Here is an 18,226-nt window from a genome sequence, read left to right as displayed (position 1 = left end):
CCATTCTGAGAGATCTGAAAGAGAACTGCTTATGACACCCAGGGCTCTGCCCTGCTGAAAGTCTGCCCAAAAGTGGTTACCTCCCCTCTGCTCTGAATGGCTGGCATCAAGTGGCACTTCACATCTGGTCTGAGGTGGCTATGGCACCTGAAGACAAACTGAATGAAGTAGGAAGAACCTGGAAGCTAAAGCCAGGTGACCAACAGACAAAGCCAAAGCCAGTGGAGCTGGACGTGGTGGCACATGCTTGTAATTCCAGCACTTGAGAGGCTGAAGCAGGAGGATCTCGTGTTTAAATCCAACCAGGCCACATGGTAAGGTCCTGTCTCAAAACTAAATAAATAAATAAATAAATAAAAATAAAACCAGAAAACAGGGAGGGGAGGCTGGGAGGATCTCCCTTCGGTTAACGATGCTGACCTGTAAAGCCTGCCAGCCTGGGTTCAATTCCTAAACCACCCACATAAGCCAGATGCAAAAAGTGGCACAAGCATCTGGCATTCACTAGCAGCAGGAGGCCCTAAAGCGCGTGCACACACACACACACACACACACACAGGTGTGCACGTAAGAAATAAATAAACATTTTAAAAGAGAGAGACTGCCGGGCGTGGTGGCACATGCCTTTAATCCCAGCACTCGGGAGGCTGAGGTAGGAGGATCGCCGTGAGTTCGAGGCCACCCTGAGACTACATAGTGAATTCCAGGTCAGCCTGAGCCAGAGTGAGACCCTACCTCGAAAAACCAAAAAAAAAAAAAAAATTAAAAGAGAGACCAAGAACAAGAGTTTGGCCCCCCAAACAAGAGGGACCAAAGAAAAGGCCAAGGTCAGAACACAAATACACTGTGGCAGCCACATCGACAAGACTAAAGAGGAAGTTAAAAGATGACTCAAGCATATGATCAGTGTGTGTGGTGGACAAATGAGGTCAGTAACCAAACTAGGCCATTGGGGGAGGAGTACCAACCTGAAGGGAAGACAATGGATTGGTTTAGGCAGTACTAACTCCATGTCCACAGCACAGAGGCACATACCCAAGCCTGTAGAGGAAGGGTTAGTTCCCACTGGCACACAGGTCATACCTGAAGCCACATTAGAAAAGAGTAAAACAGACTAAATCAAGAAATTAAACCATGAAGGCCAAAGAAGCCACAAAAAGTATCTCAAGAAAAGACAGTGGCTGCCAAAGGCCCCAAGAAGATGGCATAAGTACTGAAAACCATTTGTGTTTGTGTTTTTGAGGCAGGGCCATATATGTAGTTCAGACTGGCCACGCACTCACTATGCTCCTGTGTCAGCTCCCCCAGTGCTCGGATTACAGACATGTGCCACCACACCCAGCTGGGAAAGCAGGCTATTTATATTAGAGTCAACAAACTGAGATTACAGGTCTTGAGAAGCATTTGAGGACAAAAAGTCTGCCAATTAAGTCTGCTGCATGTTCACTTCTTTTTTAAAAAAATTATTTATTTGAGATTGGGAGAGTGTATGGAGCAGGCCATGACCTCTTGCCACTGTAAAGAAGCTCCAGGTGGATACACCATTTTGTGCATCTGGCTTTAGTATTGGGGAATCAAATCCTGGCCAGCAGGCTTTTCAAGCAAGCTCCTTTAACCACTGAGACATCTCCTCAGCCTATTATATGTATATTCCAAAACAGGAAATTAAATTTTGAACATTCTCACTACAAATAGTAATTGTGAAGAGATGACTACGAAGATTCAGCATTAAATGTTAGAGATGTATCAAAATAACTGTATCCCATAAGGATATACAATACTTTTTATAATTAACCTTCTAATGAATGAATCTTAATAAAATATTAAAAATGAAGCCAGGCTTGGTGGCGCACCCCTTTAATCCCAGCACTTGGGAGGCAAAGGTAAGAAGATCGCTGTGTTCAAGGCCACCCTGAGACTACACTGAATTCGAAGGTCAGCCTGAGCTACAGTGAGACCCTACCTCAATAAACCAAGTCACTCTGCAATGGGCTATAAAATAAATACAGGGAAAGCTGTAGCAGGCTGAAATAGAGGCAGCGTTGAGGGTGTGGCTCCAAAGTTCAGTGTTTACCTAGTATGCCTGAGTTCAATCCCAACTCTGAAGGGGGGGTGGACAGAAAAAAGGAAGTACATTTCAGTAATTTCTCTTTACTCTGACCTACAGCATGACACCCTCCTCCTCCTTAACATGGACATGTGTGCTGACAGTAAAATCTTCAACACCCTTGTCAGATGCCAATCACCTTTATAACAAATGCTTACGGGGCAATTTCCTGTAATTTCCTGTAATCTTTTCCTGTCTTTATTTACTTTTTATTTTATTTTATTTTTTTTGAAATAGGGTCTGGCCCAGGCTATGTAGTCTCAGGGTGGCCTGAAACTATAGTGACCCTCCTACTTCCGTCTCCCAAGTGCTGGGATTAAAGGTGTACCCCACCACGCCCAGCCCTGTTTTGCTTCTTTTTTTTTTTTTTTTTTTGCTTTTTGAGGTAGGGTGTTGCTCTAGGAATTCACTATGTAGTCTCATGGTGGCCTTAAACTCTTGAAGACCCTCATATCTCTGCCTCAATAGTGCTGGGATTAAAGGCTTTCTTGCTTACTTTCTTCTCTCCTTTCCTCCGTATTTCCCAAACCCATATCACCAACTAATTCAAGCTTCCATTGTTCCCATCTCCAGTGGGAAAGCTCCTCAAATCACCTTCAGCCTTTTCCCTTTCTTCATTGCTTAACTGTTATCATTTAAGAGATGGAAATGACACTTTCCTGTTCAAGTTTCCTCTCCACTCTCAACTCCACATCCAAGAACAGCCCTTTAACACATCCATACAGACAGAGTGTCCTATCTGGTTCCCCTATCAATGTAACCTATCTAGAGAAGACAGACTGGTTTTCTCCAAGGGAAACCTGGGGTCATCCTGGAGATCTCCACATTCCAGCCATAAAAACCTAGAAACCAGGCTGAAGAGATGGCTTAGTGGTTAAGGTGCTTGTCTGCAAAGCCTAAGGACCCATGTTCTACTCTACAGATCGCATGTTAGCCAGATGCACAAAGGTGAAACAAGTGCAAGGTCACACATGCACACTAGGTGGCACATGTGTCTGGAGTTCAATTTCAGTGGCTGAGGCCCTGGTGTGCCAATTCTCTCTCTCTCTCCTCTCCCTCTCTCTCTCATCCCCCCAGAACAATTAAAAAAATTAATTAATTAATAAATTTAAAAAAAAACACCTAGAACCTGTCTCTGTGGCTACTTCAGAGCACCAGCACCACAGCCAATCAATCTATCTGATACTTCCTTTACCTTCAACTGCTGTCATCTCTCCAGCCCCCTATCTTATGCTTTCTCAACATTACATATCTTCAGCCAGGCTGAGCATGGTGACACATACATTTCACATCCTAGCACTGAGGACTGAAAGTTGGAAGCCAGGTTAGGATACATAGCAAGACTTTCTCAAAATTAAGAAGGGCCAGGCATGGTGGTGCACACCTTTAATCCTAGCACTTGGGAGGCACAGGTAGAAGGAGTTCCACAAGGCCAGCCTGAGACTACATAGTGAATTCCAGGTCAGCCTGGACTAGAGTGAAACCCTACCTCCAAAAAGGAAAGAAAAAGAAAGGGAAAGGAAAAAGTAGGAAAAGAAAGGAAAGGAGGAAGGAAAGGGGACCAGGCATAGTAGCTCACACCTACAATCCCAGCACACAGGAGGCTGAGGTAGGAGGACTGATTGAGTACAAAGGTAGCGTGAGCTACAGAGTAGGTTCCAGATCATTCTGGGGTAGAGGGAGGAAAGGAATAAGGGAGGGAGGGAGAGAGGGAAGGAAGAAGGGAGAAAAAAAATTAGAAATAGGACAGTGTCTATAAAGCAAACTAAGCATAAAGGGGGTTTTTAAGACAAGATGGAAGTATGTCCTGGAAGTCTTCCCTGCCCCTTCTCCTCTAATCTAGCTAGCTCAATTTGTATCACAAATGCTTTGTGCCAACATTCCTTTGCAGCGATGTGCTTTCTACCAATGCATTCTTTTACTGTTACTCTTAACACAGACTCTTGTAATTATTAGAATATGCTTTACCATCCCCACTATACTCACTCTTTCAGGGCGGGTATAATATTATCCTGAAAGTTTAACAGTTAAGGGCATAGATTCTTTTTCCTTTTTCTTTTTTCAATTGGTAAAGATACATGTGTTAAAGAGAAATGGTAAGGCCAGGCATGGCGGCACACACCTATAATCCTAGCACTTGGGAGGCAGAGGTAGGAGAATCCATTTGAGTTCAAGGGTACTGTGAGATATAGTAAATTCCAGGTCAACCTGGGCAAGAGTGAGACCCTACCTCAAAAAAAAACAGAGAGAGAGAGAGAGAGAGAAATGTTAGCTAGATGTGGTTGTACACGACTGTAAGCTCAGTACTTGGGATGCAAAGACAGTAGGATCACCACAAGCTTAATGCCAAACTGGACTACCTAGCAGGCCAACCAAAGCTGCATAGGGCGATCCTGTCACAGGAGGGGGAAGAGGGATGCTTATTTAAGCCAGGATTTAATTCTGTATAAAACTTCTATATGAAGAAGCAGCTCATTTAATGTTAGCTAAGAGTTTTTCAAAGAAGTAGTGGGAACCTGTAATATGTTCTCCCACTCAAGAACTCATGCAAGGGGGAAAAAACTCATCAGGCTGGTGTTGAGGAAATGGCTCAATTGATACAAGCCTGAAGATCCAAGTTCGAATCCCCAGCCCCCACACAAAAAGCCAGGTACCCATATCTTAGCAGTGAGGAGGAAGAGACTGGAGGATCCCTGAGCTTACTAGTTGGCTAAAACAAGTGAAAGACCCTTTCTCAAAAATATGCTGAAAGCTGCGCATCGTGGCACATGCCTTTAATCTCAGCATTCAGGAGGCTGAGGTAAGAGGATCACTGTGAGCTCAAGGCCAGCCTGAGACTACAGTGAGTACCACGGTACCAGGTCTGCTTGGGCTAAAGCAAGACCCTACCTAAAAAAAAAGAGAGAGAGAGAGAGAGAGAGAGAGAGAGAGAGAGAGAGGGAGAGAGGGAGGGAGGAAGTGGAAAGTAGCAGGACTAGGAAGATGACTCAGCAGGTAAGAGCACCTGAGTTCAATCCCCAGCACCCATGTGAAAAGACAGGCAAGGCCAAGCATACTTGTAACCCCAGTGCCGAGAGGGGCAGAGGCAGGAGAAGCACTAGGGCTCAGGGTCAGCTCGTCTAACTGAAAAACAGCAGCTCCAGTCTCAGTGAGACATGTGTCAAGGAAATAAAGCAGAAAAGTGATAGAAGAGGACATCCAACATTCTCTTCTGGCCTCCAAATATGTGCTCATGGGGCAAACGCAGCTGCACACAAGGGCACATACCCACAAATAATAATGATTATTGTTAATAGAAAAAACATGCCCAGCACTCAGGAGGCAGAGGTAGGAGGACCACCATGAGTTCACGGCCACCCTAAGACTACACAGTGAATTCCAGGTCAGCCTGAGCTAGAGTGAAACCTTACCTGGAAAAATTTTAAAAAAGAAAAAACACAAGGTAAAGAGCAACTGAGAAAGACACCCACTGTCAATTCCATCCTCCTCATGCACCCACCACACACACACACACACACAACATATTCGAGCTGGAGAGATGGCTTAGCGGTTAAGGCACATACCTGAGAAGCCTAAGGACCCAGGTTTGATTCTCCAGGTCCCATGTAAGCCAGATGCACATGGTAGCACATGCAAGTGGAGTTCGTTTGCAGTGGCTAGAGGCCCTGGCATACCCATTCATATTCATTCCCCCACCTTCTCTATCACTGTCTCTAATAAATAAATAAATAAAAATAAAATCCTTTAAAAAAAAAAGAATACATTCACCCAAAAATGATGTAGCCATTTAAAACAATTAGAATAAAGAAAACTCCCATTCTCCCTATGTCCCACTACGAACCATCTCAGAACCCAGCAAAGCACAGTTGCATGACAATCCTCATCACCCTTCCCACAAGGTGGCAAAAGTGGAGGCCCTGCACTGTGAGTCCAAATGCTAACCCATCCCTTGGTCCTAGGTCTCATTTCTGTGACCCTCCCCTTGGGTAGTAGCAGCAATAATGTAACCTAGCGGGACTGCTGGGTTCACTGGTGCTGAATGATTAAAAAGAAAAGCAATACGTGAAAAAGAACATATAACAAAGATGCCTTTGGGTGGGTGGGGGTAGGTGTGTGACGGAGTTTAATACTGTATAGCCCAGTGTGACATGGAACTCACTATGTGGTCCAAGCTGGCCTCAAACTCGTAGCAGTTCTGACTCAGCCTCCCAAATGCTAGGATTTCAGGCATGCACTACCACACCTGGTCAGAGATATAGTTTTTACCATGTTATACCATTCTCAAGATTTATGTGTTTTAGGGGCTAGAGAGATGGCTCGGCAGTTAAGACACTTGCCTACAAAGCCAAACAACTGGAGCAATTCCCCATTGCACACATAAAGCCAGATGCACAAAGTAGAATATATATCTGGAGTCCTTCTGCAGTGCCTAGAGGCTCTGGCATGCCTATTCTCTCTTTCTTCTCTGTTTGCAAATAAATAAAAAGATAGTTTCTTTAAAAAAAAAAATCATTCATCTTAAGAGTTTATTTTTATTTGTTGGAGAAAGAGAGAGGGAAAGAGAGAGAGAAAGAGTGAGAATGGGTGCACCAGGGCCTCTAGGCACTGCAGAAGGACTCCAGACGCATGCACCACCATGTGCATCTGGCTTACATGAGACCTGGAGAATCAAACCAGGGTCCTTAGGCTTTGCAGGCATGCACCTTAACCACTAAGCCATCTCTCCAGCCCAAAAAATTATTCATTTTAAACAGATATTAAAAAGACTCAAACTAGCCAGGTGTGGTGGCGCATGCCTTTAATCCCAGCACTCAGGAGGCAGAGGCAGGAGGATCACCATAAGCTCAAGGCTACCCTGAGACTACACAATGAATTCCAAGTCAGCCTGAGCTAGAGTGAGGCCCTTCCTTGAAAAAGGAAAGGGGGAAAAAAAGAGTCAAACTTAGGTCTAACTACTACTTTTGTTGTTGTTGTTTTGTTTGTTTTGGTTTTTTTGAGGTATGGTTTCACTCTAGCCCAGGCTGACCTGAAATTCACTATTAGTCTCAGGGTTGCCTCAAACTTGTGGTGATCCTCCTTCCCCTGCCTCTCAGTGCTGGGATGAAAGGTGTACGCCACCACACCTGGCATGTTTTTTCTTTTAATAATAATCATCATTATTTTGGGTATAGTGTATGCCCATCTCCTCAACTGAGCCATCTCCTCAACACCAGCCCGATGAGTTCTTTTTTCCCTTGCATGAGTTCTTGAGCAGAAGAACATATTACAGGTTCCTACTACTTCTCTGAAAATGCTTCTCAAGTAATTCTTTTTAAAAAGTTAATATGTGGGTTGAAAAGATGGCTTAGCAGTTAAGGTGCTTGCCTGCAAAGCCAAAGGACCCAGGTTTGATTCCCCAGGACCTACGTAAACCAGATGTACAAGGTGGCACATATGGCATCTGCAGTGGCTGGATGCCCTAGTGTACCCATTCATTTTTCTCTCCCTCTCTCCCTCCTTCTCTCAAAATAATAAACAAGGGCTAGAGAGATGGTTTAGCAGTTAAGTGCTTGCCTGTGAAGCCTAAGGACCCCAGTTTGATGCTTCATTTCCCAGTACCCATGTAAGCCAAATGCACAAGTTGGCACATGCATCTGGAGTTTGTTTGCAGTGGTTAGAGGCCCCGGTGCGTCCATTCTCTCACTCTCACACACATATTCTCTCTCTCTCTCTCTGCCTCTCTCTCTCTCTCAAATAAATAAAAATATTTTAAAATACTAAACAAATAGGCTGGGCATGGTGGTGCACACCTTTAATCCCAGCACTCAGGAGGCAGAGGTAGGAGGATTGCCATGAGTTCAAGGCCACCCTGAGACTACATAGTGAATTCCAGGTCAGCCTGAGCCTGAGTGAGACCCTACCTCAAATAACAATAATAATAATAAAGAAAAGAGAAAACCAGTAATATTTTTTTAAAAAGTCAAAATGTAGCTAGGTGTGATGTGATACACACTTGTAATCAAAGCACACAGGGGGCTGAGGCAGGAGGACCATGATTTTGAAGCCCTTATGACTACATAGATTTTAAAGGCCTGATACACAACCTGACATGGCCCCAACAACACAACCTACAAAAAAAAAGAAAAAGTTAAAATGTAAGCCAGTGTAAGTTAAGAGAAAAGGAGTTCTTGGAATGAAGAGTTGTGGTCCCAAAGAAAAGACTCTCACCAGGCAATGACTTCCAGACTCATACGAGTCTCATACGAGACAAAGTCTGCCCTGCCTGAACCCCTGACCCTGGAAGGAGAGATGAACCCTTAATGTATGTGATCCAAAAAGGATGTGGTTAGGCAATCCTACGTACCTCACAAATACTGAGGCCACACCTAGTATGCTTAAGTTGAGGTCTAGGGTACAAAAACCTTGACTAGCAAGTTACCTCAGAAGAATATGCACATGGAAGTCATAAAATCAGTAACTTCACAATTAATTACTCAAGGTGATTACTCTCATATGACCTTCTGATTGTCAACAAAATGAAACGTTATGCTAGCTCTGTGGTGAACAAATACAATTCTGTCCAGAGCTGTCCATGACTGTCTTGCCCATCTGCACATGCTCTAGGGTGCAGCATACATGGAGTGTTCAAAATGCACCACAAGATTTGTGTGCTCATATGCACATCAGCATTAATTATTATAGCTGAAAGGTAAAAGCAATCCAGGTATCTACTGATGGATAACTGGACAAACAAAATGTAGCATGTGTATGTGTGTGTGTATACACACATGCGTGCGCGCGCACACACACACACACACACACAACCACAGGAATAGGGGAAGAGAGAGAGAGAGGAAGGAAATTCAACACACCCTATAACATGGATAAACCTTGAAGATATTTTGCTAAAAGAAGCAAGCCACTCATGGGCTGGAGATGGCTTAGCCTTTAAGGCACTTGCCTGCAAAGTCAAAGGACCCAGGTTCAATTCCCCAGGACCCATATAAGCCAGCTGCACAAGGGAGTGCATGCATCTGGAGTTTGTTTGTACTAGCTAAAGGCCCTGAGTGCTCATTCTCTATCTGCTTCTTTCTCTCTCCTTTCTCTCAAATAAGTAAATAAAAATATATACAAAAAGAAGTAAGCCAGTCATAGAGGGACAAATACTGCATTTTCTGCTTACAAATGTACCTGAAGTCCTCAAGCCATAGAAACAGAAAGTGAAGTGGTAATTGACAGCTTGGGGACAGGAGGGGGGAAGTTACTGTTTAAGGGTACAGTTTCCATTTGGGAAGATGAAAAAACTTCAAGATACAGGCCATAATATCTAGCACAACAATATCAATGTACTTAACGACAGGTAACTGTCAGTGAAGAATGGATAACTTGGGGCTGGAGAGATGGCTTAGCAGTTAAGTGCTTGCGTGTGAAGCCTAAGGACCCCAGTTCGAGGCTCGGTTCCCCAGGTCCCACGTTAGCCAGATGCACAAGGGGGCGCACGCGTCTGGAGTTCGTTTGCAGAGGCTGGAAGCCCTAGCATGCCCGTTCTCTCTCTCTCCCTCTATCTGTCTTTCTGTCTGTGTCTGTCGCTCTCAAATAAATAAATAAATTTAAAAAAAAAAAAAAAAAAAGAAGGGATAAATTGGGCCAGCGTGGTGGTGTTCACCTTTTATTCCAGCACTTGGGAGGCAGAAGTGAGAGGATCACCAGGAGTTCAAGGCCACCCTGAAACTACATAGTGAATTCCAGGTCAGCCTGGGCTAAAGCAAGACTACCTTGAAAAACCAAACAAAAAAGAATGGTTAAAATGGTAAGCTTACAAATATTTTACCAGAATTGGAAATAAGATATTTTACAAAACTGTTGAAGATTGAGTAAATGTTCCCACACCTTTGAATTATTTTTAAGAGAATCCCTGGAAATTAGAACTCAAAGAATTTAATTGACCTGCCATGCTTTACAATGCATGTACACACACACCCACTATATGTATTTTTTAGTGTTTTAAACATATGATATATATATGATATATAAATATTTTAAACATACACAAACACACACACGCACAATACATAATATAAACTATGTCATGCTGCTCAGCATTAGTGATTATTTTTTATCCACCTAGGTATAAGCCCATGAGGACAAGGTCAACACCTTAGCCTGGAGCAAACTAACACATCACGCACAGACACCTTGAAATCCTGACAAACCCACTGGTCTAACATCTGTGTTTACAGCTGTAACAGTGTCCCTTTCTCTACTACACTAATAACTTGGCAGGCCTTGCAAAGGGAAGGCAGTGCTGTCCCTGGAGGTGCCAAAGCCCAGGCCTGGGAATCAACTACTCACATGGGCCTTGGGCCAAGAGCTGGGGCAGATAAAGAGACAATTTCACCTTTGAGGAGGGAGCGGAGTCTACTGAGATGGACAGAGAGGGCTCAGAAACAATTACATGGACAAAAGCTAAGTGTTCTACAAACAGCTGTCAGTACACACACCTAAGGCAGTCCTGAGTCCCATGGGTCTGGAAAACGAGAAAGAAATCTTCCTTTCAAAAAGGATTCTGAGCTGGACCAGAAAGGATGGATAGTTTATCAGGAAAAAGGCCAAAGCATGGTGCAGAAAGAACAGAGGCCTGGGTCTCCAAAATCCCTTTGACATTCCTGCTATCATCAATTTGATTAACCTTTGCAAATCGTACTGTTTCCCCACATATAAACCTGCAGCTTAGGCAGGATGTTCTCTAAGTACCCAGCCAGTTTTGTAAAAATGGGCGCTTCCAAGTGAGACTGCCTACATTCAAATCCTGCCCCTGTCTCAGAAGAGTCCTTGTCCTTAAGCAGAGTAATAACAGCTGCGTGCCTCAGTTTCCCCACTTCCGATCAGAGGGTTGTTGCAATAATTGATACCCGTCTATCAATAGCACCGGGCTTGACACACAGTAAGCTATTAATAAATAATAGTGATAATCACGACGGGATGCATTAGGAAAAAAGCCAACATTAGATGCAAGGGGTGGTGCCTGCAGCGCTTCCAAGGCCCTCCCAGGCCTAAGATCTCCCGGGGGAGGGGGGATGGGCGCGCACGGCCGGTTGCACACCGTGCACGCATGTGTCACCGGCCAGGATCGGCACGCGCCTCTCCCCGCCCCAGGGAGAAAGCGAAGGCTCAGCAGCCCCGAGGGCCACTCTCGCCACTGCAGCTCGGTGTCCCGGGAAGCAGGAGGCTCCGACCCGACTTACCATGCTGGCCGGGGAGGGATTGGCTCAGGTGAGCTGGCTCTTGGGCTTCGGATGCGTCCGGTTCGCACACTTCAGGTCATGGTCCCGGCAGGCTCGGGAAGTGCCCCGCCCATGCAAAGACAACCCCTTCCCACCCGGGCCCCTCGGGGACCTCTACAAAGAGCACCGTCCCCCGGTCCGCCTCATCCGGGACCCCCTGAACAATTCATCCAGACTCTTCGCCCCTCCCCAAGGAAACTGAAAAGGCAGGAAATGGGGCTCGTAGGCCAGCGAGCAACGAGCGGCTCGGAGCCCCCCGCCTGGGCCCGACCCCCGAGGGGGAGGCTGCGGGCCCAGGCAGGGACACCCCGGCCTCCTCGGGCAGAGGCGCCCCGGACCCCGCGGCTGCAGAGGCGCAGGCTCAGCGGCCTCGGCGATGCGATGCGGCGCGGCCCGGGCGGCCGGCTGGCTCAGGGGAAAGGCCCGCGGGGCCGCGCTGTCCTCGCCGCCTCCGCGCTCACGGCCGCCGCCGCCCCCCAGAGCATCCCTGCGCGCGCTCCCCGGAGCCGCCCGCTCGCCCCGCGCCGCCACCCCCGACCAACAGCCCCGGAGCCGGAAGTGGGGAGCACCAGGCGGCCTCCCACTGCCGGGACCCGGGTGGTGGTGGAACCGGACCAATCCGGAATCGCGGCATGGCGGGGAGGAGGCGGGGCCGCACCTGACGGGTCGCTCCGGCCCCGCCTCCCGCGGACCCCGCCCCCTGCGCCCGCCGCCCGCGCGCCTGCGCGCAGCCATCTTGGTAGAGGAAGCCGGCACTGACATTTTAGTAAAGGGCTGGTTTTTCTTTCGCTTCCCGTGGCTCATTCATTCCGCAGTCCTTCACTGAGCGGCGTGTAGGCCCCAGGCACCGGGCTAGGAGCTGGCTCCAGTCCTGCGCTCGTGCTCATTCAGTCCACGCACACTGCGGTCGCCCTGCCCGTGGTCCACCCGCTGCCGCGGGGGGAGGACCAGAACGTGGCAAAGGACGAAATTGCATCAACTAGTGTGACGATTTTAATTGGCTTTATTTTCAACTCTAGAATCGGGCCTTTATTCCACAAAATAGAATACGAGTTCCCCTGAAAAGAGTAGCAAAAGTTGGTCTTAGAAAGGAGACTAAAGAAAGCAGAAGTAAAACTGAATTGTTTCAAAGGCACTTTCCTTATGAGTGGGACGGGAAGACTGACAATAGAGAAGTAACATGTTAAAGTCAGGTTACTCTTTAGTGTGTGAAGAGTGAGAAAGAACTGTTATGCCAATGAAAACAGGTCTGACCTGAGTGTGATGGCCCACTCCTGTAATCTCAGCACTTGGGAGGCAGGAGACTCAAGTTCAATGTCATCCTCCACCACATAGTTTGAGGCCAGCCTGAACTACAGGATACCCTGTCTCATAGAACAAAGCTGGCAATGAGGAGTGGGCAGTTAGGGTGACTGGCCCCCTGAAAGTAAAAAAGGCAAGAAAACCTACACTTGCTACAGTCAAAGGATGATCTGGATTCTTAGCTCTTGCCTAGTTCCCTAGACCTGTTTTTCTATTTCTGTTTTTTTATTATTATTATTATTTTATTTTTATTAGCATTTTCCATGATTATGAAAAATTCCATGGTAATTCCCTCCCTTCCCCCCCCCCACACTTACCCCTTTGAAATTCCATTCTTCATCATATTACCTCCCCATCTCAATATTATTATCATTTATTTGAGAGTGACAGAGGAAGAGGCAGATAGAGAATGGGCATGCCAGGGCCTCCAGCCACTGCAAACCAACTCCAGACGCATGTGCCACCTCGTGCATGTGGGTTATGTGGGTCCTGGGGAATCTAGCCTTGAACTGGGGTCCTTAGGCTTCACAAGAAAAGCGCGTAATCGTAAGCCATCTCTCTAGCCCCCTAGACCTGTTTTTCTACAAGCAACCTGGACTCCTCTTGAGAAGGGAAGTCTTTACACTGTGTTTGGTCAAGCTGAGACACCTGACTTGACTAGCCTCTTCTTGAGACAGCCCCTAGCCCTAACCAATTAGCTGTCCCTCTGGCTCATCTGAGCTGGAAGGAAAGGCCCACCACAATAAAGGTTATAAATCCTTTGCAAGGGAAGGTGCCTGACCACTTGAGAGCTTTCAGCTATTGGTGAGTTGTCCCTAGGCTAGGACAAGGGGAGAGCCCTTAGCCCTTACTTGCCATATGGGCTCTTTATCCCCTCTAGCTCCTCACATGACAGGAGCTCCTTCAACTTTCTTTGTTTTTCTTTTTTTCCGTGGTTTTCCCAGGTGCTCCACATGGGCTCTATAGCCACATGGGTGTCTTTCCTTGGCTCTGTATTTCCCCTAATAAATATAATAATTTAATAATCATCTTTCTCAGCCTTTTTATTCAATTCTTGGATTAAAAATTAGACATGGGGAGCCGGGCGTGGTGGCACACACCTTTAATCCCAGCAATTGGGAGGCAGAGGTAGGAGGATCGCTGTGAGTTCGAGGCCACCCTGAGACTCCATAGTGAATTCCAGGTCACTCTCGGCTGGAGTGAGACCCTACCTTGAAAAAAAAAAATTGGACATGGGGGTTGAAGAGATGGCTTAGCAGTTAAAGTACTTGCCTACAAAGCCAAAGGACTCAGGTTCAACTCCCCAGGATCCACATAAGCCAGATGCACAAGGTGATGCATGTGTCATGCATCTGGAATTTGTTTGCAATGTGTGGAGGCCCTGGTACACCCATTGTCTCTCTCTCTATCTGCCTCTTTCTCTGCTTATTTCTCTCCCTCTTAACTTAATAAATAAAAAATATTTTTAAAGTACTTTTTTTTCTATTTTTTAAAAATTTATTTATTTGAGAGTGACAGACAAAGAGAAAGACAGATAGAGGGAGAGAGAGAGAATGGACGAGCCAGGGCTTCCAGCCACTGCAAACGAACTCCAGACACGTGCGCCCCCTTGTGCATCTGGCTAACATGAGTCCTGGGGAACCAAGCCTCGAACCAGAGTCCTTAGGCTTCACAGGCGAGCGCTTAAACGCTAAGCCATGAGGGTTGTGGGCACGTGACAGGGCGGAGCCTCTGCCTTGAAGGGGTGGACTGCATGAGTGACTGCTTCTATGATATGGATCAGAAACTGTCAAAGTTGGTGGAAGAGCTCACAACTTCAGGTGAACTCCAACTGAATCCTCAGAAAATGAAGGAACTGAAGAAAACTTGCAAGTCAGTCATCCCATACCTTCTCCACCTGGAAAGGAACCACCAAAACAGCCTGTCTATTCTCTCTCTCTCACATGGTGTCCCATGCCTGTGATCTCAGCACTCCAGAGCTGAGGTCTTCCGAGGAGCAGCTGAGCCACGCCTACCGCCTGCTGATGACACAGCTGACCCAAGACCATGCAGAGATCCGCCTCTCAGCCTTCCAGATCATGGATGAGCTCTTCTCCAGGTCTCATCAGTTCAGGATGCTGCTCATTTCTGACTTCCAGGAATTCCTGGAGCTCACTCTGGGCACAGACCACGACCAGTCCCTGCCACCCCCACGGGAGGTGGCCCAGAGGCTGAGGCAGGCAGCCATGCAGGCTGTGGAAAGTTGGAATGAAAAGTTTGGGGAGGCCTATAAGAAGCTAGCTTTGGGCTACCACTTCCTAAGACACACCAAAAACGGTGGATTTTCAGGATGTGAATGCTAGGACTGTGGCAGAAAGAAAGCGAGAAGAAGAGAAACAGAAGCACATGGATAAAATCCACAGAGAAAGTGCCGAGCGTGCTGAGAGGGAGATGGAAGAAATGTCTGATGAAATTAGATGCTGCCTGACAGAAGTGGAGAACTGCTTCAGGTTGCTGGTGCCCTTGGAATTACTTGACGAGGTGCCTGACACAACGGAGGGCTGTGTTCCTTGCTCCTTGAGCCCAGGCTGGGTAGCCCCTTGTGGATCTGCCCCCTTGGACCCCAGGATGAGGAGCAACCATGCTGCAGTAAGGATCTATCTGCCTCTGCACGCCACATAGGTTCTGCTGCTGGTGGGGAGCCACCACCCCAGACAGTCACACAGGACTCCTTGGAGGATGAAGATGAGGACAGTGGCCCAGAAGAGTTCCTGCGGAACCATGGGCTGGGCTCCCACAAATATACACTGGACATGGAGCTCTCCACTGGTAACTGGCCACTGTTGTTACCCCGTTCCTCTCTCTGCTGCTCTTGACTGGCAGTCTTTGGCTCCCCCACTGGCACTGGGTTGTCCCGTGGTGGAATTGAGCCTTGGCAGCAGCTTCTCAAGTGGGGCTGCCTGTGGGTTTCCCAGTCAGGCTTGTCCTTCTTATGTGGCTCTGCTGTAAACTGCCATCATGCCAAGCCTCCGTAGCCATGGACTAGCCACAGAGAGCTTGTAGGCCACTGCAGCCTTGCCCCACCAAGACCATGAACAGGACATGGAGCCACTGGCAGGTTCTTCCTGGGTCAAGATCTGTCAGGGGCATCTTACCTGGGAAGAAAATGTGACCAGAGTGTGGTTCCTTACTGTGTTTATGATAATAGGGATATGCCACAGAGTGATGCTTAGCCCCAGCATTCCAGCCTTGCTGGGTGAGGAAGTGCTTTCTTGGCCATCTGTTTTTAGGTATCCTCATATGAGTGTGCTCACAATGTGGGGTGTGTTTGGAGGAGGGGTTAGGCCCCTTCACAGTGCAGTTTCAAATGATCCCTTCAGGGGAGGCTGCCCCTTTGAAAGTGAATGTAATGGGTTCCCCTTTGCCACGAGGCAGTGCTCAGGCTATGTGGAGACTTTGGTACCTAAGGCTCAGCTAGCTGTCAGTGCTGAGTACTTCAAGAGGCCCCAAGAGCACCTCAAGGACATTCAATAGTGTGCCTTTTAGCTCCTCACAGCAAGTGCTACACCTCACTGCACAGCTGATGGTGGGCTCTGTGGTAGAGGGCCATGCCCAGCAGAGGCAATATATATATAGTGGTAGATTGAGTAGATGGTCCCCAATATATTCAATGTTTTATTAATTTGTAGTTTGGATCTGTAGCCACCTTACTGGAGGAGGTATCACTGGGAAATCTTAAGGTATAGTGGGTTTGAAATTCCAATCTAAAGATATGCAAAGTACCCAGTTCCATCTGTAGTTCCTGAAGTGTGCTATGTGGCTTGTGGCTTCTCTCTCTGCTTGGACCTATGAAAGCAGGGCCAGCTTCTTCTGCCATTATGGAATTTCCCCTGTATCTGTTAACTTCAATAAATCCCTTTCTCCATTAAAAAAAAAAAAAAGGCGCTCCCGGGCGCTCAGGTGCGAGGCTGCCCGGCCGTGGCCATGACGGGACGCGGCAGTGCGAGCCGCTTCCTGGCCGCTGTCCTCCACAACGGCCCGGGTCGGTACGTGCCGCAGCTGCAGCGCCGCAGCTTCAGCCTCAGCCGCGACGCCCCGGTGAGGCTGCGAAGCGCGGGGAGCCGGAGATGGGGTTGAGCGCCCGGGTCGAGGTCTCCCCCGGGTCCGGAGGTCGACCTGCTCACCTTCGCCGGGTTCCCCAGGGAGTTCGTGGACCGGGAGGTGACTGACTTCGCCCGAGGGAACCCCGGGGTCGTCATATACGTGAACCCGCGGCCTTGCTCCGTGCCCAGAATAGTGGCCGAAGACCTTAACGGGGCTGTGCGCGAGGAAAGCATGGCTGCAAGTCCGCGGAGGAGATCGCCACGCTGGTGCAGAAGCTGGCCGACCAGTCTGGTTTGGAAGTGATCCGCATCCGCAAGCCCTTCCGCACGAACAACCCCAGCATCCAGGGCCAGTGGCACCCCTTCACTAACAAACCCACGACCTTCCGCGGGCTGCGGCCGCGAGAACGCCAGGATCCTGAGCAACAAGTGCAGTGAAAACTTAGCTGCCTCCGCAACTCCAGCCCCAGGCCTTGTGCTGTTGCTACAGACGAGTTGGTTCCTCCTCTCTGGGATTTCAAGCTCAGGCAAATACGCGGAGCCTGCCAGTGGGGGCTTGGCCTGGGATAAAGAATTGCTTTCTATCCAGTACCCACTACAAGGGATAGTGACCTTGTGAGTCCCCTAATTCTAGTTCAGTTGACCTCCCCAAAATCCGAGATGAGGAAGCATCCAAGTGTTGTTCAGGGTTCTTGTTTTCTGAAATCCAAACTGGTCATCTCAAAACAGTGAGGTGTGTCAGTGCTAGCTTCTGACGAATCCACGGTGTCCTGTTGCCACAACCATTGCACTAGAGAGTTCTTCCCTGTGGCCTGGCATTGGGCAAGGCTGTTTATATCTATGGACGTGTATACATTTTAAGAAAATGAAGTAATTAAACAATCTAAAGTCATACAGTCTTACTTCAAAATGTGTGCATAAGTTTAAGCTTAAGCCCCTTTTTCCTTTTCCTAACACCAGAAGCAAAACAGTCTTTCAAAGTGGTTAGTGTCAAAGGCAATGTGACTAATAAATGTAGATCTGATTTGGGAAAAAAAAAAAAAAAAAAAAAAAAAGAGGCATGAGAGACCCTGTCTCAAGGAAGCAAGGCAGAAAAGTAATAGGATGACCTCCTCTGGTCTGTGCATGTTCATGGGGCACATGCATCTGCATACACATATACTTACCATACACACACGCACAAACATACACCACAAAAAGAAATTTAATTTAAGATTCATGAGTTGGAGCTTTTTTTTATTGTTTTTTTATTTTTTTATTTTTTGAGGTAGGGTCTCACTCTAGCCTAGGCTGACCTAGAATTCACTATGTAGTCTCAGGGTGGCCTCGAACTCATGGTAATCCTTTTACCTCTGCCTCCCGAGTGCCGGGATTAAAGGTGTGTGTCACCATGCCCGGTGAGTTGGAGCGTTTACATTAAGTGACTTGAATTAAATTTTTAACCTGGTCTTTTGGGGCCTAGTGCAGATTGT

At 47.5% G+C, this 18,226-nt stretch overlaps 2 protein-coding genes and 1 pseudogene across 3 annotated transcripts in view; 2 read left to right on the top strand and 1 right to left on the bottom strand.

The window, feature by feature from the left end:
- The window catches only part of Xpo6 (exportin 6), a 133,196-nt gene extending 121,520 nt beyond the window's left edge, over positions 1 to 11,676 (bottom strand). The window contains exon 1 of one of the 2 annotated variants that reach the window (XM_045131052.1): positions 11,332 to 11,676. In XM_045131052.1, the coding sequence (XP_044986987.1) occupies positions 11,332 to 11,334 (3 nt within the window). In that variant the 5' untranslated portion in view covers positions 11,335 to 11,676. The remainder of the gene's footprint in view (positions 1 to 11,331) is intronic. The other variant, XM_004668360.2, reaches the window with a different exon arrangement.
- A 2,764-nt stretch (positions 11,677 to 14,440) lies between these two features.
- On the top strand, positions 14,441 to 15,251 carry LOC123453775 (UV-stimulated scaffold protein A-like). Its single transcript, XM_045131841.1, has 2 exons — positions 14,441 to 14,544; positions 14,657 to 15,251. The coding sequence occupies exons 1-2, from the start codon at positions 14,447 to 14,449 to the stop codon at positions 15,012 to 15,014; spliced, it is 456 nt and encodes a 151-aa protein (XP_044987776.1). The 5' UTR covers positions 14,441 to 14,446; the 3' UTR covers positions 15,015 to 15,251.
- Positions 15,252 to 16,635: 1,384 nt separating this feature from the next.
- LOC123453739 lies at positions 16,636 to 17,646 on the top strand (annotated as a pseudogene).
- Positions 17,647 to 18,226: the final 580 nt, after the last annotated feature.

This window comes from Jaculus jaculus, chromosome 12, assembly GCF_020740685.1.
Source record: "Jaculus jaculus isolate mJacJac1 chromosome 12, mJacJac1.mat.Y.cur, whole genome shotgun sequence".
NCBI lineage: Eukaryota > Metazoa > Chordata > Mammalia > Rodentia > Dipodidae > Jaculus > Jaculus jaculus.
This window is presented reverse-complemented; position numbering and strand designations above follow the sequence as displayed.